This window comes from Chaetodon auriga, chromosome 12, assembly GCF_051107435.1.
Source record: "Chaetodon auriga isolate fChaAug3 chromosome 12, fChaAug3.hap1, whole genome shotgun sequence".
Classification (NCBI taxonomy): Eukaryota; Metazoa; Chordata; class Actinopteri; order Chaetodontiformes; family Chaetodontidae; genus Chaetodon; species Chaetodon auriga.
In genome coordinates this window covers 4,807,162-4,835,021 of record NC_135085.1, presented here as the reverse complement: position 1 = coordinate 4,835,021, position 27,860 = coordinate 4,807,162, and the positions used below count along the sequence as shown (strand labels likewise).

General features: G+C 41.6%; 1 protein-coding gene across 7 annotated transcripts in view; it reads left to right on the top strand.

Annotated features, from left to right (window-relative positions):
• LOC143329053 (uncharacterized) overlaps positions 1–27,860 on the top strand; it is a 98,278-nt gene that overhangs the window by 3,060 nt on the left and 67,358 nt on the right. For all 7 annotated transcript variants that reach the window (XM_076744712.1, XM_076744710.1, XM_076744707.1 and 4 more), the window contains exon 2: positions 18,447–18,634. In XM_076744712.1, the coding sequence (XP_076600827.1) occupies positions 18,457–18,634 (178 nt within the window). In that variant the 5' untranslated portion in view covers positions 18,447–18,456. The remainder of the gene's footprint in view (positions 1–18,446; positions 18,635–27,860) is intronic.

Here is a 27,860-nt window from a genome sequence, read left to right as displayed (position 1 = left end):
CAGATTTGTTGTTTTATTTTTTGGTTAAGGATCTGTGAAACAGTATAACCATCACAGCATAATGAACAGTGCCCAGCTTCTAATTACAGCTTGCTGTGTTAACTGCCATGTAAACTGTGTGCCCCTGTGGATGAGCCCCCCCCCCCCCCCCCGGCAGCAGTTCTTCTTAAATAGCACATATTTTATGGGAAATATCTTGATGACTGATCAGTGATGGACAGGCTCATCAGAAAGACAACCAGCCAAGAATAACAATAAAACATAAAGAAAGAAAGAAAGAAAGAAAGAAAGAAAGAAAGAAGAGGAAGATACACCCAGCAAGAGACTGCTGCAGTAATAAATGGATGGGAGGCACATGGGAGCAAAGAATTTCCGTAAATGCTCCTAGCAGGATCCCATATGCAGAGGGCCTTACAGTGTGTGCAGAAGTAGAAAATGGCTTTGTTTCCTTTATCGCCTGCATAGCAAGATGACAAGGATTGTAAATGCAAAAAATATGTCACAGTACTGTTCAGATAAGTAAGACAGAATGAAAAGAAAAGCTAGTTCAAGTATTAGTATTTGAGGTCAAGCTTGTGAAGGTGTGTTCAGACTGAACGTGAAACAAATGTTCGGGTGTGTGGACGTCATGTCAAGTTTAAAGTGTTTCAACGTCAGTGAAAAATAAACACTCATCCTGAGGCTGCCGGACTTCACTATCAGTTACGGAGGAGCACTGAGGGGAGACCTGCCTTGAGAAAAATAAGAAACAAGTGGAGTTCCTCTTAAATGTTGACATCAATTCAGAGGCTGAGACTGAACTGTCAACAGCTCCACTCACACACACACACACACACACACACATACACACAGTGACTGTGTATGTGAGTAGCAAGCTAATGGATCCACCTAACATCTGTACATTTGCTACAGTCCCAGTGGTCAAATTTCTCCAAAACACACCTGAGCTCTTCTCATGAACTGGCTCCACATGAGCATCAGCACAGGCTGGAGCAAATAATGTGTGTAAATATTAAAATGTACACCAGTTTCAAAACCTAGATCCTCTAACAGGCACCATAAGAAACAACATCAGCATGTTGGCATGGTAACACTGCATGCTGACATATGTTACAGCCGAGGATGACAAAGAGCAGTTTAAGATGGCCAACGACAGCTGAGGCAAAGTTTCAGATGATGAAAGTTAAGTCACATATCGTGGAGGTGAACTTTGCAAAGTGCGTCTGAGATGTTGTTGTGGCCAATGTTCTGGATACTGGGAGCAGCTTGACTGGAACATCCATAACATAACATGGCATTTCCCTTTCCTCAGAGAGACTAGCCATGACTGATAAGCTAATGGGGTTGGGATATCAGATACAATTTCTGCAGTTCTATTTGCAGAGAAATGCAAATTTTGAGGAAGTGAGAGGCAGAATGTAAGACACATGAGCATAAAGCTCCTGAGTGTATGGATCATGGACTGCAATGGTTTGGCCTTTGCACGTATGGCTGTTTTGTTGTTGCATGTTGGAGACTGAAACGGCGTGAGGAGAGAGGGGGATGCAGTGCTCCCACCCCGAGAACCCCCACACTTTTAAAATGGCTGCTCCACCCCTGCCTGAGACTACAAGCAGGAAGCTTGATGGATTATCAGAGATGTTCTAATGCATGGCTGTTGTGATGATGATGCCATAATTTCTGCTTTAGGGATTGGTAGGATTACAAGCAATCCCTCCCAGATTACCAGCCAAGCAAACAAGAAGTCAGGCAAGCGGTCATCCAGCCAGGTATACTCAACATTCAGCCAGTCAAGGCAGCCTTTCAGAGTCACGTAGGTTTCCAATGAAACAGGCAGTCAAGCAGTTATCCACCTGACCAGCCATTCTCTATGCAAGTAATGTGAATCATCACAGTCGGTCATAATGCACAGCTTTAACAGGAAATGTGCAAAGTGTCCAGTCATTCAGTAAGTCAACAAGTCAGCCAGGCAGAGCCAGCACAGTAGATATATGATCTAATAGTGTGTAGCCCCCTGAGGCAATCTCTAAGCCCTGATAGTAGTTTGTAAAACGTAAGATTACGTAACAGCGGGGTCAGAACATCAAGTTATCCCTTCGTGTTTCTGCGTAACATCAACTCCGCCTGTATGAAGGAGCGAGATGACTCCAGTAGTGCCCTCCAACCATACTGAAGTCCTCAGTAAAAGTGCTTTATGATAGCCTCCAGCGAGGAGGGATGGGGCAGATGGGAGTGAAAAAGATGATGATATGTAACCAGGGATCAAATAGTGCTCAATGATGTATATACAGGAGTGTACCTGCATGACTGGCATAGTTTGAATAAAGGCAGTGTTGCTAACAATGATCATTAAAACCCACAAAAACTCTTCTTCTTATTGCTCTGCAGATGGAAACATGCCAGCTTGTTAAATAAGTATGAGAATAAATTGACATTGTACATAAAATCCACCCAAATGGTTTATTTTAGGCCGTAAGTGAATGTTTCTCTTTCCGCCGTTTGTCCAAATCTGAACACATTAAAACGGCTCTTAAATATATTTTTATATTTACGATGGGTCAAAACGAGGTGCGATGTGTCAGGGGCTGCTCATAATAAGAAACCCACAGAGAAACATGAAGTGAAAGTTAATGTTCGACTATGGAAACAAAAAGCAGCAGCACCACAGCGGCTGCACTGGATGACGACAGGAGTCAGAGTTTCTGTCATCCAGTATTTCCATTTTTTTTTTAACTGGAAAATCTGTTGAAGTTCTATCTGAAAATACTGAAAACAATGCACAGTGTCACAATGTCTGCAGATGTGGAAATATTCCAGTTCTGCATGCTGTTTTTGCTGCTTTTCTGAGCCCGCCCTCTCTCTCACCCCTCACCTGATTTGATGAATTTAGACTTATTTTGACCAATCCAGAGTCGGTGGTGATTGTTGGAACAGTGAAAGACAATCCGAGAAGCTTTTGGTGAGTTTTATTTTGTTTCTGTTGTGTTTGACAAAAGTGTGTTTAAGATGATAAAATGACTGTTTCTGTGAATGGAGTCTGGTGGCTTTGGCGAGAACCAGTTAAAAAGAAGAATCTCACTTTTAGAAATAGTGTCTGTATATTGAAATATGGCAGCTGTTGTGTTTAAGTTTGCACTCCCCCCAGTGGCTAAAAATCAATGACTGCAGCTTTAAAGCATCAATCTGAAATGTGTTGGATATTACAGGACATGTATGCATTCTTGTATCTCTAACTTGAACAACCCTTTACTGTTCATCTACCATTACCTTAAGCTTTGTCGAGTATCAGTGTGAGGACATAATTTCAGGAGCTAGATGCATGAGAAATGACCATGTTGGATTCAGATGACTCACATGAGTGCGTGAGTCTGAGACTGCAGACGGGATAATTTCCCTCCGCCTGGTAATGAAGACACAGCGGGAAAACTTTCCATTGGTACAATATTGTCCTTTCCCTTTGAGTCCGTCAAGTCGGCCTCATGCTGTGCTGATGAGAATAAGGCTGCAATCTGTTGCATCAGTGACTCTTGAGAATCCTTCGAAAGACTTTCAGTGCACTTCATTTGCAGTAGTCGTTTTTATTCATTATTGATGACCACAGAGAATTATGTAAGCTGTGAGCTATCTGTTAGAAGCCCATTGCGATTGGCACGGTGGGATTTACAGACCCGAAATGCCTGCAAACATTCATTAATTCTGATAGAATAAATCATCAGTGAAGAATGGGAGTAACACTCCGGCTCTCTGCAGAGGCATCGTCCTGCCAGCAGTCATGTTATCAGCGAGATTCGTCCATGGTGCCGCCTGTTATCTTCATCGCCTCCTAAATTTATATGTAGGCCGTGTTTTTGTTGAATGGTGACTCGAGGGAGCTGATCGCTGAGGAGTTAGGCATGTTAGTAGCTTCAGTTGTGGTTACCATGGTGATCTTGCCTGGTTAACCGTGAATCAGCTCTGTGAAAGTGAAAGGCCTGTGTGAGGCAACCTCCTCACTGACTGAACGGCCAAGCACCTCACACCGGTGTGTCATTACTGTATTTTATTGCACGTTTTATTTCACATTATCATAATTTATCCATCCCATTATTTTCCCGACTCGGATCTTTTCAGTGGCTTCTTGATGAATATACAGTGGCTCTCTGTTAGCATATCTCTTTGTGGTTTGGTTTTTTTCCCTCCTCTTTGTTTTTGTAATTGCCTCGACGTCATTGTAAATGAGCATCGCTCCTCAATGACCTCTCGAGTATAAATAGAGGTTGAATGAATGGGTGAATGAATGTTTCATTGAGGGCTCTGCACTATAACAGCTCAGCTTTAAATAGGGGCTTTACCCAGAAATATAGTTGGGACTTGAGCAGTGGGTGTTGGATGGACCTGATACTCACAGAAAGTAAACAGAAATGAATGTGTGCCACCATAACTGATTAAAAATAGGTTGGAGATTGGTTTTGAATGCTCACTTTATTTAGTTTTTACATTTTACTTGTGTTAGGAATCAACTAAAAGATAATGGACGTATGAGCCGAAGTTAACAGAAACTGGTCCAGCTGGCGTCTCAGTGAGGGTGTCTTTTGTCTGTCTGAGTGAGCAGGACTTATTAGACCAGTTGTTTGCAACCTTTTTGGCTGGTGACCCCTTAAAACAAAGGGATGTTTCCTTAAGGCTTCTTGTCACAGGTTGCATATGTCTTACCAGCTGTCAGCAGCTCAGCCGAAGAGCATTTCTTAAACTCTGTTTTAATCGCATTGCAACTCTTCAAGTTCACCTTCTGTCCTGACCACCAGGCTGGGAACCAAAGCTGAATTAGTATGTACTGCCACGCTTGATCTAAGAGTTTGATCCTTTCGTGATTTTAACAAAGTTAAGCAAAAAGTTATTTGATCGTGGAAGTTCATTGTTGACCTTGGGAGCTGCGTGTGTGACTACATAGTCCAAACTGACAGATCCACATATTAGATGTTTGCTTCCTTTAACCACATCACACAATCAGCAAATCAATCACTGATCAAGACTGTAAGAAGCACCGAAGTCCTGGCCTGATGGAAATGGTGTTCTTTAAAGGCCTCTAAACTAGAAATAGCATACATTAAATAAAATAAAATGAATAGTAGACTATGTTGGTGCTGTAGAGTTTAGCCCTGCTCATGCTGGATTTTTGAGGCTAATGCTGCTATGGATATTTAGCATTTTAAAAAATCTGATTCTGAGACACATAAACATCACATAACCTATAAATAATCTCGACACAAATCTTTATACAGCATCAACATCAACCTGTCAGGGCTCTGTGGTGGACTATGTTTCTAAATGACCTCAAACCTAATTTGGCATTTCTGTACTGTCGTGTTGGGACAGAAGCTTCTGGTTTCACCTCAGCTTCCTGCTCTCTTTCCATGATTGGAAGGAGAAACATGTAACTGTAGGTAAACTAGCAGCATTTATAACTGATGTTCTTCTCAGAGGCAATTTAACCAATGAATACCAAACAAATGGAGTGAAGCACCATGACGACTGACCTGGATGTATGTAGGAGATGCAGTGAGCAGATCAAAGGGAAAGTTCAGAGGAAACAGCAAAGGTCGCTCTCTCCTGCTGAGGGAAGAGGCCGAGATTGAGATCCGACCCGACATCACACGGTACAGTAGAGCCCGGGCGGACGGGATGAGCGTGTGTCTTTCTCGTTTTCATCATCTCCTTCCAGCAAGCCTCCATCAGTGTGTGTTTGTGATTTGAAACAAGCAAAGGTCTTTTCTGTCCCGCTGATCACGGACGCTGACGTTCAGATTGGACCTGACATCAGACTGTACAGCAGAGTGAGGGACGAAATGTTCGACTGTATGGGACAACAGCAAGAGTTCATCGCTTCAGCTGAGAGTTCAGAGCAGAATAAATCAAAGTTCATGTTGTCTTCTTCAAAAGGTCAGACAGTCATCAGAAACACTGTATGTGAACGGTGAACGCTATTTCTTACATTTACATATTTATATCCACTGATGAAATAACACATTATCATGAATCCCATCATATAATGCTTTCCAAATTAATGACATAACCTATGAAGTGCTGTGTAGGGTACATTTCTGCTGTTTAGTCCACTAATGTTACTTAACATCATACGTTATGATAGATAAATATTTTATGTGCCACCAAAAAGAGCACTGTACTCATGTCTAATATTTATTTTGATTGATGTGCAGTCAAAGCATATTTTTAGGAGAATGGTGAATGTAAATAATGTGATGTAATAGATGAAACATTTTAGTCTTTTTCGGGAAAACCATGCAGAAGAGTTTGTATTCATTTAGCAGCCCTGAGTTGTGCCTGCAGTCCTCCCCTCTGTCTGCCTATCAGAGAGTCTGACAGCAGCCTGTATGCAGCCTGAAGGGACAACTGGAGAAATGTAAGTTAAAATGGTGCAAAGATTATAGTTTATGTGGATGCATAAACTGTGGAAAGGGCTATAGTATATACACATACACACACACACACACACACATACACACAAATATATATGTATATGTAAATAGATAAACCTGCATTGCAAACATGTGCTCTAAACTATTTGAAATGAAATCTGTTGCAGCAAATCCAACTCAGTCTAAATACAGTTCTTGAGGTATGACTCACCGCCGGTTTTCATGTGCCTCTATAGAGATAAATATCTGCAAATGCTAGTGTGTGTGCGCCTACTCGGTCACTGTATTCAAGATGTCTTGAGTTGCAGTAAAAAATATACCTTGATACCTTTTAAATTGTAGGTCTTGCCGTAGGAAACACTGAGCAAAGGAATTATTACGTTCCCTTTCCAAAAGACACATATAGCCCTGAGCTGCTTCCATCTGCTTCTGTTTGCCTCCTTTTTTTTTGCCTCCTTTGTTCATGCTGTCTGTCCTCCTACACTCTCCTTTGCATAAATAAACAACCGTTTTGCTGTAAGACGGTTGCAGTGTGGGGGACTGAGAGACACAGTGAAGGACGGTCTTTGTTTTCATTCTGGAGTAAATATATGGAGATATATACTGTGTGTACTTTGACTGAAGTAAAGTAGTAATAGCACAGTATAGAAACACTCAAGTAAAAGTCTGGCATTGAAGATGTCACTTCGCTGAGTGCAACAAGTATTATGATCAATATACACTTTAAGTACCTGCAGTAAATGCTCATCATGTATAATGACCCATTTCAGAATAACAGATGGAGGTAGCTTGTAAAGGTGGAGCTTATTTTAATTGCTTTATAAATTATGAATTTCCCCCTGAGGATCAATAAAGCCTCATCTTAACGTTTGATGATGAATACACCTGCAGTGATTGGATCATTGTGTTTTGTGTGTGTTATTGATCTGATTCTGCAGAGAAACTAGTAACTAAAGTTATCAGATAAATGTCGTGGAATATGAAGTACAGCACTTTCTTCTCAAATGGACATAAAGAATAAAGTAGCAGAAAATAGAAATACATGTAAGTACAACTACCTCAACTACCTTAGTTACTTTCCACCACTGTGTTTGTGTGTGTGTGTGTGTGTGTGTACACGTGTGTACAACAGATGGCATTATTGACTAATGTGAATTCATTTCTCAATAAGTTAATAAGTTGAGTCTATGAAATGTCAGACATAGCTCCAAATCACGGCTTCCCAGAGTGCAAAGGGACGTCTTCATAGGTCTTCTTTTGTCTGATCAACACTACAGTTACAACTATAGAAACAGAGAAAAGAGGCAAATCCTCACACAAGACGAGCTGCAGCAAATGAATCAACGATCGATTATCAAAAGAGCTTCACAATAAATATCTGAAACTATCTACTGTGGAACTGGAAGTGTTGACGGTGCCGTTCAGCTAACTTTAGGAAAAGTTGACTGGAGTTACCTTTCCACAAAGGCCGTTTTTGTTCTTGTTGGGATTCATTTTGAAACACAGCATGGACGAATTCCATTTGACTTCATCACATGATGGACACGGGCTGCTCAGTGAACGGACGTCTGCAGTGTAAAGACTTTCACTGAGTCTTCTTCACCCTCCTAAATGCTTCACTATCATCAGAACCGTGTAGGAAAAAACACGAGCAACCCAGACTGACCAATCACAGCTCTTGCAGCCTCATGGCACCTGCATCGCCGTGTGGACTTGGCAGGTTGTGTGATTTCGGGCTAGCCTGGAGTGTAACCACTGAGCCTTTGACCACAGCCATCACACTGTAGATACGGCTCTGAGCATAAACTATAAATCCAGTTCAATTTCCAGTGAGGTATAGAGATTTTACAAATGGATTGATACTCTGTCAGCAAGTACCTTGACTTTAGGAATTGGGATGGAGTTTGGTGTCTGACCACATGACTACATACTGAACGTACATCAGATGCAGAACAACATATGAACGCTGTCCTGAACTTCGAAATAAACAACGTGCTGCCTTCCTCACAAACTCCAGTAAAAACACAAGATCTCCCTGTAATCGCCCTCCTCTGCTCTCATTTCACCTCGTTGCTTGCTCTCCTTCACTCGCTCCTCGACACTCCTCTCCCTCTCGTCTCCTGTGTGCAGCCTTCATTTTCCCGATCATCTCTCACTTTGAGAACACAACACGCAAACGCAGCGCAGAGCCACATCTGACAGATTTGCGCCGTTAGTCATGCGGAGGGTTGAATAAGCTGACTGTCTGCACCTCTCTCTCATGTACTGATGCTATGTCTGTGTGTGTGTGTGTGCACGTATGTGTGTCCTGTGTGTGTGGATAGGTCGACACAGTGTGTTGTCAGCAGTAATCTAAACTGCTGCTGTGCATGTATGTGTGTACATGTGTATGTGTGTGTGTGTGTGTGTGTGTGTGTGTGTGTGTGTGTGTGTGTGTCGGAGCTTGTGCCCATCAATAAGGAGACAGCGAGGAGCTGCTGAGTCACCATGGCGACTGGCTGGGCAGCCATGACAGGATTTCATTAACTCATTCGACGCCATGAGTCTGACAAATGGGAAGATGTCTCAGCTACAGCCGTGGTGATGCTTTGGTTTCCCCTTTGTCCTCCGTGTTTAATCACACAGACGGATTCTTTTCTCATGTCTCCATCCATTTGTTGCAGCAGGTTTTATGAACAACATGAACAAAAGCCCAGAGGGAACTCATGCAGCATGCCTGCGACCACGAGTTAAACAGATTAGAATGACATGGCTGTAAGTTTCACAGCTGACGTTTCCGAGCTAAGCTAGTGGACTCCCAGACGCATTTCAGCTGTCTGGATTGTTTGCTCCAGACGAAATGAGGCAACTCATTTATCCTCTGCAACTGCTGGCCTTGACATCTTAACTGTTGACGAACACATCGAAAGGAGCAGTCCATCATTTTAGGAAGTGTTCCTGTTTGCCGTCTAACCACACAGATGAAATAGATATCGATCCTCACATCTGAGCGGAGGGGAGACAGCAGCGGGCAGGAATCATTCCTAAAATCTCCGACTGTTCCTGAAAGCCGCATGAGACAACTTTACAAGGTCGTCATTGTTAAGAAATCATCAATCATGAAGCTGCATTTGATGTAAATGTGCATTCGGTCAGGGTGCGTCAGTATTAGCAGCATGTTAGCAGTTGCTTCTTCACACAGACGTTCTTCTATTTGGTACGGTGACAGAAGTATTCTAATGGCCTAATCCGAGGTCAAAAAGGTGGGGTGGGGGGAGGAGATTTTTGAAGGTATTCGACTGGCCAACAAGCAGTTCCGACATAGTGAATACTAGACCTTTAAATCTAGTATTCACTCTGCTTTTAGCTCAGTTTAGGTCTCCACCAACTCTTGAGAAAAGTATTTGGCTCTTTTGCTGCTAAACGCTGCACCATGTTCACCAGTGAGTCTCTGCCTTTGTCAGCCTGCTGTTTGCTGCTGAGCAGGTGGGGTCAGGGCCCTGTGAAATTTATAGAATTTTTTCCAGATTCCATTATATTTTTTCCCAAATGTTCCCAGTTTTCTGGTAAATTTTTTCTGAATTCTGTGCTTTCATATTTAAGCACATTTTCTCATCCGAAACAATGTCTCCTGATGTGATGAATGAATACAATTTCAACTGATAAATAAGAAAAGATTCAAATTTTAATGAATATTATTGAATTTGATGTAACACAACGTTGCATTTTTTTTTTTATCAAATGCATGCAGCTAGAACACAACGGGTAAACGGCTCTGACAGAGGCTGCTCTCACCGGCAGCACCATTTTCTGTGATATTCTGAATTTCACAGTTGATTCCATTTTTTATTGTCAGATTCAGAGAAATCATACGACCCTGCCCAGAGTTTATCAAGAGTTTTATTTTCTTTTCACTGAAGGTTGATGGGATCGGTGAGAGTGAACCAAAATGGTAAATCCCAAAGCATTGAGCTGAAAAATGCTCTGCAGAGAGCTGAGCCGAGCTGCAGTCAGGTGACAATTCTCTGTCGGTTCATCACTACAAGTGACTGCTCAGACATCACACATAGTGAGTGATTGCACTGTTAAGATACGAATATTAATCAGTGCAGCCTTACGATGTTTTTTGTGTGAAAATCCTTTGCTGGTCTATCTTTAATCAGACAGACTGTGCATGTGTGGTTTGTGTCTATAAACTACTTAATTTCCTTTATACAGTATTCTGTATGGGAGATCTGTGATCATCCAAATCAAGTCATCACACCTCAGTAGATTTCCTTGTGATTTTAATCCATTTCGCCACCACTGATGACCTTTTAACAGCACACACGTACACATTCTATGCTTCATCTGCTGATCCAGGCCCAGTATCAGCAGTTTTACAAAGAATAACTCAGCACATACTCTTTAAAGTTGCAGTGCAGCTGGTTTTAGAGGTGAATGGGTAGGCTATTATTCTATCTCACAGTTTTACCTTACGGCTAAAGTGTTACAATACTATTCCACACAGCTGTACCCACGAAGGCAGAGCTCCAGCTCACAAACACTGAGCTCCAGCGCTGATCGATTTGAATCATTTACATCCTGAACCGTCAGATTAAATGTTTGAAGCTACACTTTTTCTTACATAGAAGAAAGATCACACTGCTGTGAGTCTCTATATTTAAAGATAAAACTGGAGAGGAGATAACACACATTATGTTATATTTTATTCAGGTTTGCAGCTACTTTTATCCTCTGCAGCAGAAAAAACAGCTCATCACACAATGCAGTGAAATGTGAAGTTCCATGTTTTGGTAGCATTAAGTTTGGATGAACTTCTTGCTACCTTTGGTGATGTTCACAGTATTGTCGGGCGAGACTCACCTACAGAGAGTCAGCTTAAACAGATTTATTGAGCAGACAGAGCTTACCTCTTTATGCTGACTCAGACGCAGCATCAGTGTGATGTACAGTAAGATATCCGGAGAGACAGCCGTCATGGGAGACAGAGAGCAAACGACTGCATGTGAGCATACAGTTGATTTTCTGCCGAATGATTATTCCAGGCTACAAACTGACTTTTATTCCTTTTTATTCTCCCTCTGTCTCTGTCCTCCTGTCTGGGTGTCTCTGTTCACCTGTGTGTGAACCTTTCAGCGGGTCGGACAGTAAGACTCAGAGCTGCAGAGACCTCAGGGCTGCTGAGTAACTAAAGTGCTCCAAAAGCAGCGATGTGCTTCACTGTGTGTCAGGCCGCCAGGCAGGTTGCACATTAATTTATCATGATTACACTGAGCCGAAAATAGTCCTCGCCACTTTACATGAAACAATCCTCAGAAAATCTAACCACAAACAAAGATGCTTTATCGACTCACGTGAGCATAAGAGCTAAATATGTTGTTATAATATTAACATTAATTGGCAAAACCTCATGTTGTCGCAATATGTTGTAGAGACTAACAGAGATGGATGGTTTTGAATGACTGGATTCTTTATTGCATTTCTAGTGGCAAACAAGCCCATGAATGCAGGAATAAGCTGCTCTGGGCAAACTAACCTCTCCATTCACTGGTGTTACATCATTACAAGTTGTTGCACTGTGACTCATGAGCTGGACTGACCTGCGGCTCAGCTGGAAAGCTAACTTGTATCATACTGTGGAGCTAAAACAGCTGTGCTCTGCTGCGTGGTGGGATGATGTTGACTTGTGTTGCATGTTAAGCCTGAGCTTTTCTTTTTTTGTATTACCGTCTTCAGTAATTCAGTAGTGTCTTGCTCAATGGCACCTTTGCAGTAGTTGAGAGACTGTGAGCATCCACTGAAAAAAAAATTAGCATACTGTATATGACCCCAAAATACCACAGAAATAAGGAATAACTAAGATAATACAGCAAAATTACTGTCACCACATCATTATCATTAGTATAGCTGCCAATTTACTGAGAGGTTTTTGGGTTTTTCTCATTTCATTGGCACATTTTGGCAGGATTCTGTCCAGTATCATCCTCACTGCACCAACAGTGTACCATCACCTACTTTAGGCTAGAATGTTTTATTAGAGACTGCCACATGACAGCCTCTCATATTAGTCATGGACCACTTTGCTGTAAAGATGTTTTTTAAGAAGAAGAATCAGGGGAAGACATTCCCCTTTATTGTCACACATCATGCACACGAGGTAAAATTTGTCTTCTGCATTTCACCCATCCTGGTCGTCCTTCCTCCGCTGCAGACCAGGAGCCGTGGGCAGCCAGACCGGCGCCCGGGGACCCAGCTCGTTGTCACCATTGTTCAGGTGGTGATCTTCTTGCATGTTTTTAGTGCTTCTTTTAGTGTTTCTGTTTTTAGAGGGGGTATATTTTACGGAGGATACCCAAGGTGAACACAGGGAGAACATGCATGGTGGAGGCATGGTGCCACCATTTTAGCATCTGACTTCATGTCAGAACTCTCACTCTTTATTTCTGTCTCAGTCCAGCTCTGATGACATGTCACTGACAGCCACAGTCAGTGTGTCTAAGTGTTTTAGGCCCTCTAACACCGCTGCTGACACTGCTCAACTTGTTGCATGCTTTTTCTATGGCCGATTACATTCGCTCCTCTTCAGCAGCTCCTCGTGTTGTTGCTGACAGCCTGACACATCGCTTGTATTTCTGTGAAAACTATCTTCTCATCATTGTGCTGAGTATAGACATTAGAGAACAGCTCAGTTTTCCTCTTTATCAGACTGAGTTGTTAATGTGATTTTTGCACCACATGTGTGATGAAAAACTACTTCAAGTTAAAACAGCTGCTGTGCTGTGTATTAAAATACTAATTGTGACATGGCAGTTAAGTGCTCTGTCGTCATAAAGGATGTGAGTCTTAGTCTATACTTGTCTGTATGATATATACTGTGTACAGTCTCTTACTCTATTCTTGGACATTTTCTTAACACTCAACCTGACAGACCTGCTTCAGGGCAAAACATCCTTCACTCTATGCTGACATTTACCTCCAGAACCAATACAGCAGCTGGTGCTCAGGGTGTTAAATTACCAATGAAGGTCATACTTTAATTTCCTGCTTCATATGTTTGCTGTGAAATTGAACATTTTTGATTGATATTACAAGCATTATTGTTACAGACTTTGAAGGTACACTATGCAGGATTTTCCTAAATAACAATGTATAGACTCATGCAAAAGTGATCCCTGACAGTCATCACTGATAACCCACTCCGAGTGTGTCCTGGTGTATTTATCTGCCTGTGTTTGCTTATTCATGTTCTGCTGGGGTCAGGACGTGTCTGGGCTGCAGCCACAGGTGAGGTTGGGACTTTATAGAAAGGTAGCAACCAGGTGCCAGACCATAACTGTTGTGCCAGGGGTGAGGAGTCGAGTCTGAATGTTGTGTTCACAGACAGTAATCGACAATTCCTGCATAGTACACTGTACCTTTAATGGTCATTTCACTTGTCAGGAAATAAGTTGACATGAAAATGTTCTTCCGCTCACCGTTGTGATTTTTTGTGCTGAATGTTCCCTGAGCTTTAATATTTAACAAGCATGACGTGTTTATTTTCCTGAGCTCAGTTCATCTCCTGTTTCACTTGTTACGTGCTGTATTATGGTTATTTGTAGCATTGATTTCCCTGTAAAACATTAGTTTAAGCTACACAATGTGCTTTCTTTTTTTCCAGAAACAACATGTTGCAAATTCAGTCAGCGTTGGACAAAATAATCACAACCAAATCCTGCTAGTGCTGATTTACAGTGCAGCGAGGGGACGGGAGGGTGCTGGGGATTCGTTTCAGTGATGGTTTACGTCCACAAACTCACACACATACAACACAAACACTGTGTTTTCATGATACAGTAATGTGTTTGATTTCCTGCCAATCTGTGGCCTTTGTGTGTGTGTGTGTGTGTGTGTGTGTGTGTGTGTGTGTGTGTGTGTGTGTTTGTTTGTGTGCGTGAGTGTGTGGGCTTGCGTGAGAGATGTTAGTGTTCTGGAGGATGAGATGATTATGTAGCAGACGGTTGGGTTCAGAGAGGGAGAGGTGGTGGATGCTGGAGCAGGGGATTGTGGGTACAGAGATAGTTTTTAATCCCTCAGAGTGCAACAGCTGTGTCACCCAACAACCTCTCATCATCATCATCATCGTCATCATCGCTCTCTCTCTCTCTCGCTCTCTCTCTCTCTTTCTCTGACACACACGCACACACACACACACACACACACACAGCTTTTTACTTACCACCAGTTACATCATAATGCTTCTGTGTAGCGTTGATATTATACACTTATCATGTCAAAGTTGACCAAAGTTGTGCTCTATGCTCCAATTCACAAATCCACCGATTGCAGTGATTCCCTTGAAGTGAATTGATTTGTGTCTAAAAATATGCAGTGAAAAACATGACATAAGTGTCAGTCAGACTTGTTGTTGTTACAGTTGAAACCTTTGTAAACATGAAGCTGGAGTAAAATACAATGGGAAAATTATTCATATACGGCCTGCGACTAACATTTATTTTCATTATTGGTGCCTATTATTTCCCCAATTAATGGACTGGTCTACAAAAAGATCAGACAATAGATTAAAAATGGCCATCACAACAGCCTAAAGCACAAGGTGAAAGTCATTAAACTGTTTTGTCCAACCAGAAGTCCAAAACCTAAACATGTTGAGTTTACTGTTTGATAGGAAACCTGTGAATGACCACCAGTTTTAAAACATTATTTGATAATACAAACAGCCTATCGACTAATTAATAATCTACTGATCATTTTGGCTCTGAATTTCATGTGGGCTTCTGATTCTTATAGTTTCAGCAAACAGCGTGACATGGGGACATTATTGATTTATGCTGTAACACTTAAAATGTTTCATATTGAAACCTCAGTTATATTTGCTTTAAAGGTGCATTCGCTGATTTTTTTTTGCCACTTGGGGCAAGTGATGACCAGAAAACAAAACACTGGCATATTATCACCCCATGAAGTTGTTAAGGCTACTGTGTTAGCAAACATTTGTCACACCAACAGGCACAGAGCAATTATCGAGCATTCATTTGACTATATTCACTCTCCTTTTGGCTCTGTTTTTGGTCTCTACCAACTCCTGAGGGAAATATTTGGCTGCTCTTTAGCTGCTAAATGCTCCTCTATGTTCACCAGCTAGTCTCTAACTGTGTGTCTGCTGTTTGGAGTCATTTGAAAGCATCAGCTGTGGAGTTAACAATACAATTACGATAATAATTTCATACATCATATATAAAAAAAATATTGATCGGTGCAGCTTTAACATAATATGAAGCAATAGCTTATGTACAGGCTTCAGTTCCAGAGGAAAGACATGATCCTTGATAATGGTCTTTTTTTATACAGAGCTCTTCCTGGTCCTTTTTGATGATTTAATCCAGTGAGGGCTGTGCTGAGGTGCATCTGCTTGCGGTGCTCTTCATTCCTGTCCTGTAGGACCAGATGTTATCAAGCTGCCTGCAAAGACTGAAAGAATCATCCAAATATCCTGTTAGTTCAAATTCAAGGTCATACAAAGTTTCAGTGTCAGGATAAACAGCATGTGTCTGCTCATGTTATACTCAGCTTGCATAAGAAGCCTCATCTCTCAGCTGCTCCTCGTTAGGGGTCACCACAGCAGATCATCTGTTTCCATCTCGCTGACAAATCCCACCACCACCCAACCCACCATGGAAATCTTTTTTTTTTTTTTTTCTTAATGACCTGCCAATTTGATTTGGTGTAGGCTTTGTACGCTGCAAGCCCTTTCGGACGCAACCCTCCCCATTTTTCCCTGCTTGGGTCTGGCAATTAGGAAGGCAGGAAACCAAGGGTTCAGTGTCGTCCCCAAGAACACTTCAACATGTGGACAGGAGGAGGGTGGGGATCCAACTGCCAACCCTGTGATCAGTAGACAACCTGTTCTATGTCCTGAACCACAGCCTCCCCAGGATGAGTAAAAATATCGTAAATAATTAAATCCCCCCCCAAAATCTGCTGTTGTGAGTAATGAGAGGCAGAATGGGTGAGAGAAAACAAAGAACGCCAGCTCCAGGCCACTGAATGCTCTGGCTTATGAAACCTCTCCAATGGAGCGATAAATATGGCAGAATAATACGCTAAGAGGGTAATAGAGGTTAGCAAGCCTCTATTTGGGATTGGTTCATTTTTGGATTGGAGTGATGGAATTATCGAGTGCATCGCGAGCACGCGTGTGTGTGAGTGTGTCTATGTGTGTGTTAGAGAGAGTGCTATGTCATTATAAGCCAAAATGTGTGTGGTGAAGACTTTCAGTAACCAGAATTCATGTGGAAATGTGTGTATTTAAGAGAAACATGAGAAACCCAAAGTGAAAGTGAGTGTGTGTGTGTGTGTGTGTGTGTGTGTGTGTGTGTGTGTGTGTGTGTGTGTGTGAGGTATCCACTGTACTGTGTCCTTCCTCTCAAACAATGGCCTACAGTTCCACTCAAGGCCCTCTAACACTCTACTGTATGTCCTCATACTGGCTACTGGCCACTGTGTGTGTGTGTGTGTGTGTGTGTGTGTGTGTGTGTGTGGTACAGTTGTAAGACAATGACAGCTTGTTTGCTGGGAGGCTGGATCGAGGGATAAACAGAAACAGAGGACAGAAAGAATTAGGAGTTTGTTCGTTTGTTCACTGGTTGTGCTGTCACCATTTCTGTTGAAGGTTTGCGGCGTGTCGCAGGTGTAATGACGAGTCGATCCAACCCAAAGTCAATCTGCAAGGTTGAGGTTGAGTTTTAGTTTGAAATAATTGCCCACAGATGATTTAAGCTCAGTAAAGTTGTGTGATGTCTCTATTTTGGATTTTTGTAGGTAAAGTTAAGTTACTGTAGGTTTAGCTAAGCGGTTCTTCCTCTGTCTGTCTGTGATTCCAGATACTGGGTGTTAAGAAAAACAAATGTAATACATTTTGCAGGTTTATTCACTGTTGTGTTGCTGCGGGGGGAATAATTGACATTTGAAGTGTTTCATTCTTAAATTCTGTGCAGTCCACTGCCTTGGGACAAAGTTGTCCACATGGCTCGCATCATAAAGTGAGACAGTGGGTAAGCTGCTACCTTTGGCTTTAAGCTGGTTCACTTGACTGGGGTAGATCACTGTGGTAGCCTTTATGCACAGTTAACTTGCTCTGAAGCAGCGTCAATTACGAGTATTACACCAAAACCAGTCAAAAACCCATCAACCGACCAATCAGGTGACTGGAAAAAATGAGTCATCATTCCAGCAGAATGCTGACATTCACAAAAGCACCGAGCAATGAGGTTGTAAGTTATAAAGGGCCACAGAGACGCCTTCACAGATCAATAGACTCACTCTGTTTTCTCTGATGAAGCGTCAGAGTTTGAAGAAACAGAAACAGTGCATATAATATCAGCATCAACAATCCAGAAAAGCAGAAATTTGATCTCATTCTCTCCCTAAATCAACACGTACTGGCTAAAAAAAAAAAAGAGCCTTCTGGGAACCCTCACCACTGACGCGTACTGTCCTCAGCATTCATGACGTATTGTCAGAGTGAGACTGTGTTTCAGAAGACATTTATTTCTGTATAAGGTGTGTGAGTATTAATGTAGGGACAAAAGACATTGTTTTCTGGATCCTCGGTGGATTTATGTTGTCTTCCTTGCGTTACTTATTTAGAGGCCTTAGTGAATCATTGGGAGAAGCACCTGACTCATGATAAGCAGCTGCTGCAGGATCAGGGGGAGCGACAGTGGAAAAAGGGAAACACAACACACTCATTAAGTCTTTCACTCGTGTTTTTCTGCATATGCTGGAATATTCCAAAAAATTAACAAGTTTCGGATCAGTTAAAAACAGATTTGTCCATGTTTTAATTCAGTTTCAGGTGTTTATATGGCTTTGGCTTTAATTACTAACATTAATTCATCTCATTATTACAAGGAAGGAAGAAGTTAGTTTTACTTATGACACACAGGTGGTAAGACTGTCAGACTACCTGTGACGTGGAGTGAGTAAAGGAGAAAAAATGGCAAAAAGCAAAGAATAATAAAAGTAAATGTTCCTTTTTCTCCCCAGTAACAGGACTATGGACCTGAGCCTGCGAGATGCTCTGGGAGGGGGTGGAGGTGGGGCCCCTGCCGAGGCCCTGCTGAAGAGAGACTTTGTCGCCACGCTGGAGAAAGAAAGCTATGATGACAAGGTGGGAGAGACGGTCTCCAAGAGCGACTACCGACCCTTACTGGATGGAAAGGACACCAAGAGCGGTAAGTCGCCGTGAGCTTGTTTATGCAGAGACGTGAGGAGGGAGAGATGCTTTTCTCCAATGTGATGTTGATCCCTGCAGGAGGAGGAGGTTAGAGCTGAGTTGGCTGCTAGGCTTTTAGAAAAATCAGCTCTTTGGAGAATTTGGATAATCACTGGGTTTGAATTGAAGTTGTTTAGGTGAAATTGGCTCCAGTTTCAGGGTGGTATTTCAATTTGAATTATTTCAAATTCAACAGTGTTAGGTGATATGAACTTAAAATTCAGAGCTTTGCTTGCAGAAACACAGCTCTCACATGTATGTGTGCTGCTGTGTCGCTAAAACTGACCTTCCAGTGTAACGTCAGGAAAATAATTTTCATAGACTTTCAATACGACTGACAATCACATCTGACATTAGTGTTCCTGTTGCTTTCAAAGATTACAGTGAGGGTTGCAGTTTTATACCGGTTTCATAGTATACTGCTGTGTGGCAGCTGAATGGGGAAGGTCTGATCTTCACGTCAGTACATGAATGCACCACCAGGAAGGATTCACAGATTACTCTGCAACTACAACACTATAAAATCTCTGAAATTAAGTAACTCTAACAGAAAACTGTGCATGTTTTTCATTATGAAACGTTAGTTATGTTGAGCAAAAGATTTGGAAATGCTTGTCAGTAATGTGAGCTGTAAGCACACAGGATTTGCTGGGCTGATGCAAAAGAGACCATTTGTACTGGTCTACTTGGTCATGTGTCATATAACACACCTGCAGCTTTCATGAGAAATGTGACAGAGTTAAACAGTAACAAATGTCACATTTACTGCAGTTATTTGTACAACACAGAGATGGGATTGGCTGAATAATCCTTAATACTGAAAGGGAGAAATCAGTGATTTAGTTTGCGTTTCTATAAAGCTGATGGACATGTAAGAGACTTTTTTCTTTTGTAGCAACAGAAATATCCTGACTTTTAGTCCCTCAAATGGATCAAGCTCCAAAAACACTGGATCCATTTGATCCTCCCTGCCTGGTAAAAAAAAGTCCACATATTTAAACATTTCACCCCAAGTGTCTACTGCAGGCTTTGTGTAAAACATTTGTCGTGTCCAAGGCCAAGCTGAGATGCCCCTGATGGTGTCACTGTGGTCACATGGTGCGTTCGGAACACTGGTGACAAAGCAACAGGCTACAAGTCTTTCTCAGTGGAAGTCGGCGTCATGACGGTGCAAACTGATGCCTGACCCTGGTTGCTGACAGAGCTCCGATGATGCTGTGGAGCATCAACCAATCATGTTTTTGTTTCACCATTTCCACTCCCCCTCTCTCTCCCAACAATTCCTCTTCTGTTCCATCTAAACAAATGGGGAAAAAAAAACTTATTGTAGCTGTTAGTCAGCTCCTACTGCTGTTTAACTCTTTCCCATGTTTTAAAGCAACATTAAGGTTATGTAGCTTGGCAGGGGGGTGGCAGTTGTGGCGGGAGTTCCAGGTATGTAACATACATTTCTAAAGGCACAATGGCTCGCTGTAGCAGTGTGTCATTTAGAGGTTGGTAGACACACACAAGGCTGTGACGACATAACTGCGTCAACGAGAGTTCGAGCAACTCCTCAACAGCGACTCGGAAACAATGCAGCCGTTTTGTAGCTTTGTCGTTCATGCTGTGAGCATGCAGTGACAGCATCAGGGCAGCCATAGAAGACATTTATACGACTGCTTTCACAGTCAAATGCCTTTTGACGCGTTAACCTTTACGTGTAAAATTCCTTCACTGGAACAGGGCCGGTAATTCCATTACTTGGAAGGAAAACTGCCTTTTTATGATCACCTCAAGGATTTCACAGTGGTTTTAGTTTAGAAACGTCGATTTTTAAACCTTTCTACGCTGACATTGCAGAGCAATAGGATAAGCCCTGTGTAAACATGCTTACCTAACACGATCAATGCAGTGAACAATGGATGGGTGACAGACAGGAGGGAAGGGAAGAGCTGGGAGATTAAGAGAGAAGTAACACAGATAAGAGCAAACTGGAGGGTTTGAGGAGAGCAAAGGATGAAGAATAAGGGAGTCATCCAGAATGGGGAGTTAAATAGAGCAGACACAAAAGCCCTGTAGACACATACAGACATGAATTATTGTACAGAAGAAGTTGGTTCAGTCTTCAAGGGGAGGGGGGTAATTTGTGTGAACAGGGGACTGTAGTAGTTTCTGTTCTAGTGAGAGAACGTCCACGTGTAGTGGGTCTGCTCCTCTGTAGCCTGTACCTTTGAGTAAAGCCCCTTCACATCACTGTGTTCATGTCTAGTCTTCTGATCATTACTGCAATTGTGAATTTAAATTCAGCTCATTCAGTAAGATACATTTGTACCAAGCATGATTCCAGATGTGTTTTGTTTTGTTTTAAAATCGCTGTTTTCAGGCCAACAAACCAAAGAAAAGTTGTTTTCTGTTGACATAATCTGAGATTGAGTTAATATTACTACACTTATTGTCTTACTTTATTACAGTACTTGATATAAAATCAGTGATTACGCTCTGCTGTCAGAGGATGCCAGTTTCTCACTGAAAATCTCCAAGTTGATAATGTCCTATAACGCAGTGATGATGTATTGATGTTGGATTTAACATGCACTGCTTTAATAAGGTTTTTCCTCTGGTTATTAGAGAGACATGATGTGTTAGTAGTTCATGTTGTTTTCAGCAGTGCAGGGTGCAACATACGGAAACATGTTTTGCATCAATGTGGAGCCTTTGGTACAATTCAGACGGTTGAAATTAAGAGTTCATGTGATATCAACAGCAGTCCAGTCATGATCCTGGATGTCTCTTTGTTAGATCACTGCACAAAACACAGACACTACAAGCTCCTCACATTCGACTTTATGTTTCAAGGCCATCAGGGATCCTCCTACGAGTGTGTGTGTGTGTGTGTGTGTGTGTGTGTGTGTGTGTGTGTGTATGTGTATGCTTTGAAGATTAAGTGTAATTGCTTCGACACTTTGGCCGACCCTGTCTAGACTTAAATTAGCTGTAGGACTGTCTTTCACTGTCTTATCTCTCAGGCTTGTTCTCTTTATTTTTCTTGTCATTTTCTTTCATTCTATCTGTGTCTCCTTTTCTCTGGCCCCTTTTCTGCTTTCTCTTTCTTTCAGTCTCTCTTCCACCCGTCCTCTCGGCCTTCCTCTCTTCCTGTCATTGTTACGCCGTGTCAGCCTGGAGACAGTGCTGTATTAGCATCATTAGCATCACCACATGCACACACAAAATTAGCACCCAGCCACTGGCAAAGTCTGGTTCAGTGAGTTGAATGCTAACCTGTCGAGCTGTCAGTGTTTGACACGCAACAGTCCAGAGCTGCAGGGGACCAGAGTTTGGCGAGAGCCAGAGTCCACTTGTAGATGGACATTTTAGTCAAATCTAATCTTGTAATATTCACTTCCGTATAATTGAAGGGCTCACAAGAGACAGAATAATAAAAAAGATCCCACATTTCCCAGGATACAACACAATAGGTTTTTTTTTTTTTTTTGTTAGAAATCATGACATTACAAGGGTTACTTTTTCAGACATTTTTTTGCAGTGACGTGTTTCCAGATGAGTAAACTGAGTGTTTGAAACTGGTCACATGACCTGTTAACTCAAGGCTCACTTTCTAGCTTTTACCAAAGCTTTTAACTGCATGTCATGGTCTTCATCAGCAGATGCTGTTGGCTCAGTTGTCATGGAGAGACACTGCATTCCCCTAAAAATGTTGCACTCTGGTTTAGTTTTGAATATTAAAAGCATTTCTGGCGTGACTCTTGTGCCACTCTGATAAAGGCCCAGACCTTGTTCAACCATTTTTTCTTCAGTATAGTTTAATGTATAGTAACTGGTAATACTTGACTTTTTTTTTTACCACACTAACATCAGGAAACCAGTTTACTTTCATCACAGATGACTGAATGGTTAAGAGTAAAGGCCTAAACAATTTAGTTTATTCAGTGAGACAGTGTCACTTTTGAAAGAAGAATTAATGAACAATGAAAAGGTGAATTCACGAGACCAGTAGACTTACTGACTCTTCACCTGTGCTACAGTTACTTTGGCTAAATGGTAACTTAGACTGCATGGACGTCTGTGATACGACTATGGTGTTTTAGGCCATTTTTTTATCTAAAAAGGCAAAACAGGAAATGGAACTGTGGGCTTATTGAAACGGCTACAAGGTTCCTGGTGTGTTCGATAGCTCAGCGACAGAGCATGTGAGTGGAGCGGGAGGATTTTTTAAAAAGTTGGAGCATAGTTTAATCTCCTGCTCCATCCCACTCCAGTTTTGCTCCGGTACTGCTCACACCATGAGTTCAAAATTAACTATTAGCTTAAAATAGCTTGAATTATCATGAAGCTAATCAAGCATTCAGTGTATTGTGTTTATATACACAGTGTAATGTAGCCTCATGACCATGACATAAAGGCTATGGATGGAAAGCAGATAGTGGCATAGATCCAGAGTTTGATGAGATGAGATCATGTTGATTGGTTTGATATTTATGATGCTAAACACAGATGGCACATCAGACAGAGTCGCCTGTATATATTTTTTAATCCGTTATGATAAACCATCGGCCTGTCGTATCATCTCACAGAGGCTTGTCACATGCCCATGCACAGCTGGTGTCGTAATGATGACCAACAGAAGGCACATGTCCTCAGGCTGTGCGTGTGTGTGTGTGTGTGTGTGTGTGTGTGTGTGTGTGTGTGTGTGTGTGAGTGACTATTTAAAACACTGGTAACTATATAGGCCTGTAAGCTACATCTGTATGTTCCATGTGGGTGTACCTGTACTTCCTGTACTGAGGAAGCTGGCAGCAGATGTTTTACCGCAGGCTTTCTCAAATGTTTTCGTATCATAGATCATCAGTCAAATATGCATTACACCAAAGACTCACATGTGATAAGATTTAACCCAGAGATCAATGCGGGACCCCTCAAGCATCATTTCTAGGCCCACTTTTCTTTTTTTCTGCTTGATTTATTGCTAACTTGCAACAAAGCAAGTTTAAATTTGACCTGAACTTAATAATGATATTTAATAATTTTTCAATTGTGGAACAAAAGGTTCACTTGCCAGCTTTCAAGGGCCTCCAGTCACATCTCACAGTGTTCTTTAGTGATGGAGCGTCTTCAGGTGTCTTCATGGGACCTAATTGTAGAACGTTGGTGACTTGATGACAGGTATATTTTGGGAGGACATGGTATCCTCTGTCTCTGTGTAAAGATGTCTCTGATGCCCTTGACCTTTCTCCTGCAGTCTCCTGACTCCTTGTTGATGACCTTCGACCCCGTCCTTGTGGATCCTGTGAGAACTTTTGGTCTGGTGTCGACATGATGAATCTTCAGTTTTGTCTTTTGGGTGTACCAGCAGAAATGTGAAAGTGGTGAATGGTTTTTGCTGAGTATCCGTGACTTGAAATCTTGACCAGATGTTCTGACAGCCCAGCTTAATCCCACAGGGATGCTTTTGGTGATCCCTGCTGAGTTAGCAGTCTCCATCCTGGTCTTAAAGTCTCACTTAAGTTTTAAACTGATCACACTTCAGCCAGTGTAGGCTGGGGCTGAAGACTACCAGTTTGAAAAAGAAAATAACTCGGGTTTGGAGTTAAAAGAAGTGATCTTACCAGACTTCTGTAGCTGCTCCTCATCTCTGCTTGAGGCTAGCAGCTTCAAGCTATATTAGCCACTACTTGCACAACACACCTTAATCTCTTACTGAAGTCCAGTTGCATGTGGGTAATGAACGCACCAGATTTTGACAAGAAAGAACAATGCATGGAATAAAAAAGGCAATATCTCTGTTATATTAAGTCACACAGCATCTCTTGAGCATCTACATCAATTTTGACCCTTGCCAGTGATAAAGGGAGCACAAAAAGCTAAATGAGAGGAGAAAGGTGAATTATGAAAAGACAATATATTGTTTACATATTTGAAGTATTTTCTACCGTACTTTTATTGCAGACACATGAAATTTGAATGCCATTTAATTTATGGCACTATGAGCCCAAAAGTTTCTTGGCAGTTAAGACAGTCAGTCACAAACATGTAGGGTGCACTGTTTAGAGCTGAAGTGTGGGTGCTGCAAGACCCTCATGTTTCTTCTTATGTGTGAGAGTAGAGAACAGAAAGCCCTGATGATGGATAGTTCATTTCAGATAAAATGCTATTTGTTGAGATTCACAGAGTCGGCACAGCGGCCTTATGTAACTCTGTAAGTTTACATCAGATGAAATCAGCTCAGACTCAAGGATGTGCTGACCACAGCCTCCTGTCAAACTTCAATGAATAATACATGCGTGTCTTAGATACCATATGTAATTTGATATCTGTGTGTAACAATAACAATAATATATTATGATCACAGGTGGAAAATGCTCTATTAATGTAAAATATTTCTGACATAGGAGCTTGCCAGACTGACATATTGGCATATCTAGTTGGATGGTCAGAGTACATGTCAGAATCACTAGCGATCAATCAGATCTATTGTCTGAGACAGGAGAGTATCTCCCCATCTCTGAGTCTCCCTGTTTTTTACAGCGATATCTCTGCTTTCCTCTGTATCTGTCCCTGATTCTCTGTCATTTCTTCATCCTCTGTCTCTTCCTCTTGCATTGGTTGTCTGACACTCATCCCCTCTGTCTCTTTGTTTCTTCCTTTCTTCCTTTCTTGTCTTGTACCTTGTTTATCTCTGTCATTTCAATTCTGTAGTGGGAAATCTCGTGCTTTTTCTTTCATCTCAGTGTTAATAATGTGGAAGCTGTGAGGTTATATGTGGCCTGAGCTTTGATGAAGGGCTGCAATAAGCTTGACTCCTGCTATGTGAACTGAAAGGGAAACCAAAAGCTCATCTGTCCGCAGTGTCAGTAAGGGCAAACCTTTGGTTCTGCTTCAGTTTTCTTGCTTGAGCTCGTTTTGTGCCGCACCTACAGTGTTGCCCTTTGCAAAATCATGCATTTTCTGTTTCTATGTGAGTTTAAACTTATTAAGTAGAATTTTGAGAATTTTAACACAAGAAATGAGGATCTGTCAATCTTACAGGTATACTATAAAGGATATTAATCGAGGTATTTGAATGTGCTTTCCTGCATGGTTTCTCTGAATGGAACAGACTGACCGCAGGATGACAGCAGGCTGTGGGCTTTGAGTTGGACAAAAATGGAGTTGTTCTTGTCTGTAATTGGATCCTTGAAGTTGTCTTTTCTTGAAGTAAATTAAAATATTCACCAGAGAAGTAAAAATATTTTGACTTGTTTCCAGTGCCTATTAATATTTTTTCAATCACTTTTCAATCATAATTTTGTTTTAGCCTGGTACAGCAACCTGTTTAAGAAAACAGTCCTTTCTCTCTCTTCTAAATAGTTTTAATAAAAAATTCAGATAACTTTGACAAATCTGTGAATTTTATGTGTGAATATTTTCAAAAAATAGTTCTATTGTAAAAAAGGCCAAAAGTTTTCTGCTAATACAAATTGTTTTCACAACTCTCACAGCAGTTTTCATGGTACACTAATGCCAGAACTCAGACTAATTTACTTGTTTAATTAATTTAATTTAAATGTTTTTCACCTTTTCATTTTCATTGAGTTTGGATTTAAGATTGTCCAGGTTTCAATGAAGGCAGAGTGAGATTTGTTGACTGTGGACTTACGTAGCAGCACAGTAAAGGTAAAATTACACTGCAGTCTGCTTGTGTTTCCACCAAGCTGGGAAGGAGCAGTGTGTGCTGAGGCATGAGAACACATCGCTGCAGTGTGTGTACTTTCACTGTATGTATGTGTGAGCGTGGTGCGGTGCGGGGGGGGGGGGGCCTCTGCATTGACAAGTATTCTGTGTATGTGTGTGTGTGTATGTGCGTGTCTGAGACATTATATTTTGTAGTGCTGAGTGAATGGGTGTACATTTGTGTGTGTGTGTGTGTGTGCACGTGTGTGTTACAAGACACTGCAGTCACATGTGACTGCAGTACAGTGGAGCATCACTGCCAGCAGCTACACACACATGCACTTCCGACGAGGTCATCACACACACACCTTGGCTGTCACTGTCAGTAATTAGGACGTGTGTGTGAGCTTGCTGAGCTCAGCAGATATGTTGAAGCGAGTATGATGTAAGTGAAGCTTTTACAGCACTTCTGGAGTACAGCACTGACTGACTGAAGGACGGACTGACAGACAGACGGATGAGCCTGTTTGACATCCTGAACGACTGAGACAGACAGACAGACAGACAGACAGACAGACAGACAGACAGACAGACAGGATCTGAGCTGTGCAGAGTTTAAACTTTAATGGTTTCAGCTTCTAACTTTGTAGTATCAGTTATAATGTGACAGCTTGAGATTAAGAATCCAAAGGACAGTTTTGTTTATTGCAAATCGTCATTTCTGTCAGTTGTGATCAAGTTGTACTCACTAAACTAATTGCTGAGAACTGGGAGCATCACTACAGCGAAGTCTGACTGTGCTGAAAACACAAGCAGTCAGAGAGCTTGTTGTTCAGCCACATTTTATTTGGAGTGTGCGCATCTGACAGGAAGGCGATAATACCTCATTGCACAGGAAAAGCACAGTAGCTCGTAGCTGAAGCAGGAAGTCGTCTTTAAAATGATGGTTGTTCACAGCAATCCAGTAAATAACGCCATTGTTTGCCTTCTGGTCCCGTCCCAGCTAAGTTTTACCTGGGTTTTATACGAACCTGTTTTATGGCCTGACTGCCTGTGTTTCTTTCCCTGTCAGACTTCTTAGTGATCTTTTCAAATTCTTAGATCTGTGCAATTAAATTGGTGAGTACAATGTCATTGGTAGTAATTGAAATGAAAAATAACTCAAAACTGTTTTAAGGTCTCTTTTTTGATGGAGATACATTCTTAAAGACAACTACACTTTTTTTTTTTTGCATTGTAGAAATAATCACTCACATTCATGCTGGAATATAATGTTAATGCAGATGATTTTCCCATCACACACAGTGCATAAAAAATGCTTTTTTTGGCTCAAAATTAGCTTTTGTGAATTATGTCACTGCTCTGTGACAGTCCTTGTGGAAAATAATACCCAGGAAACACAGGGTGTGATATCACCTCAAAAGGATAGTTCAGGTTTTGTTTTGACATGAGGTTTTATGAGTTTCTCTTTGACATTAATGAGAGATTTCAGAACACAAACATGACAAACTACAACATGACATGTAATAAGACGC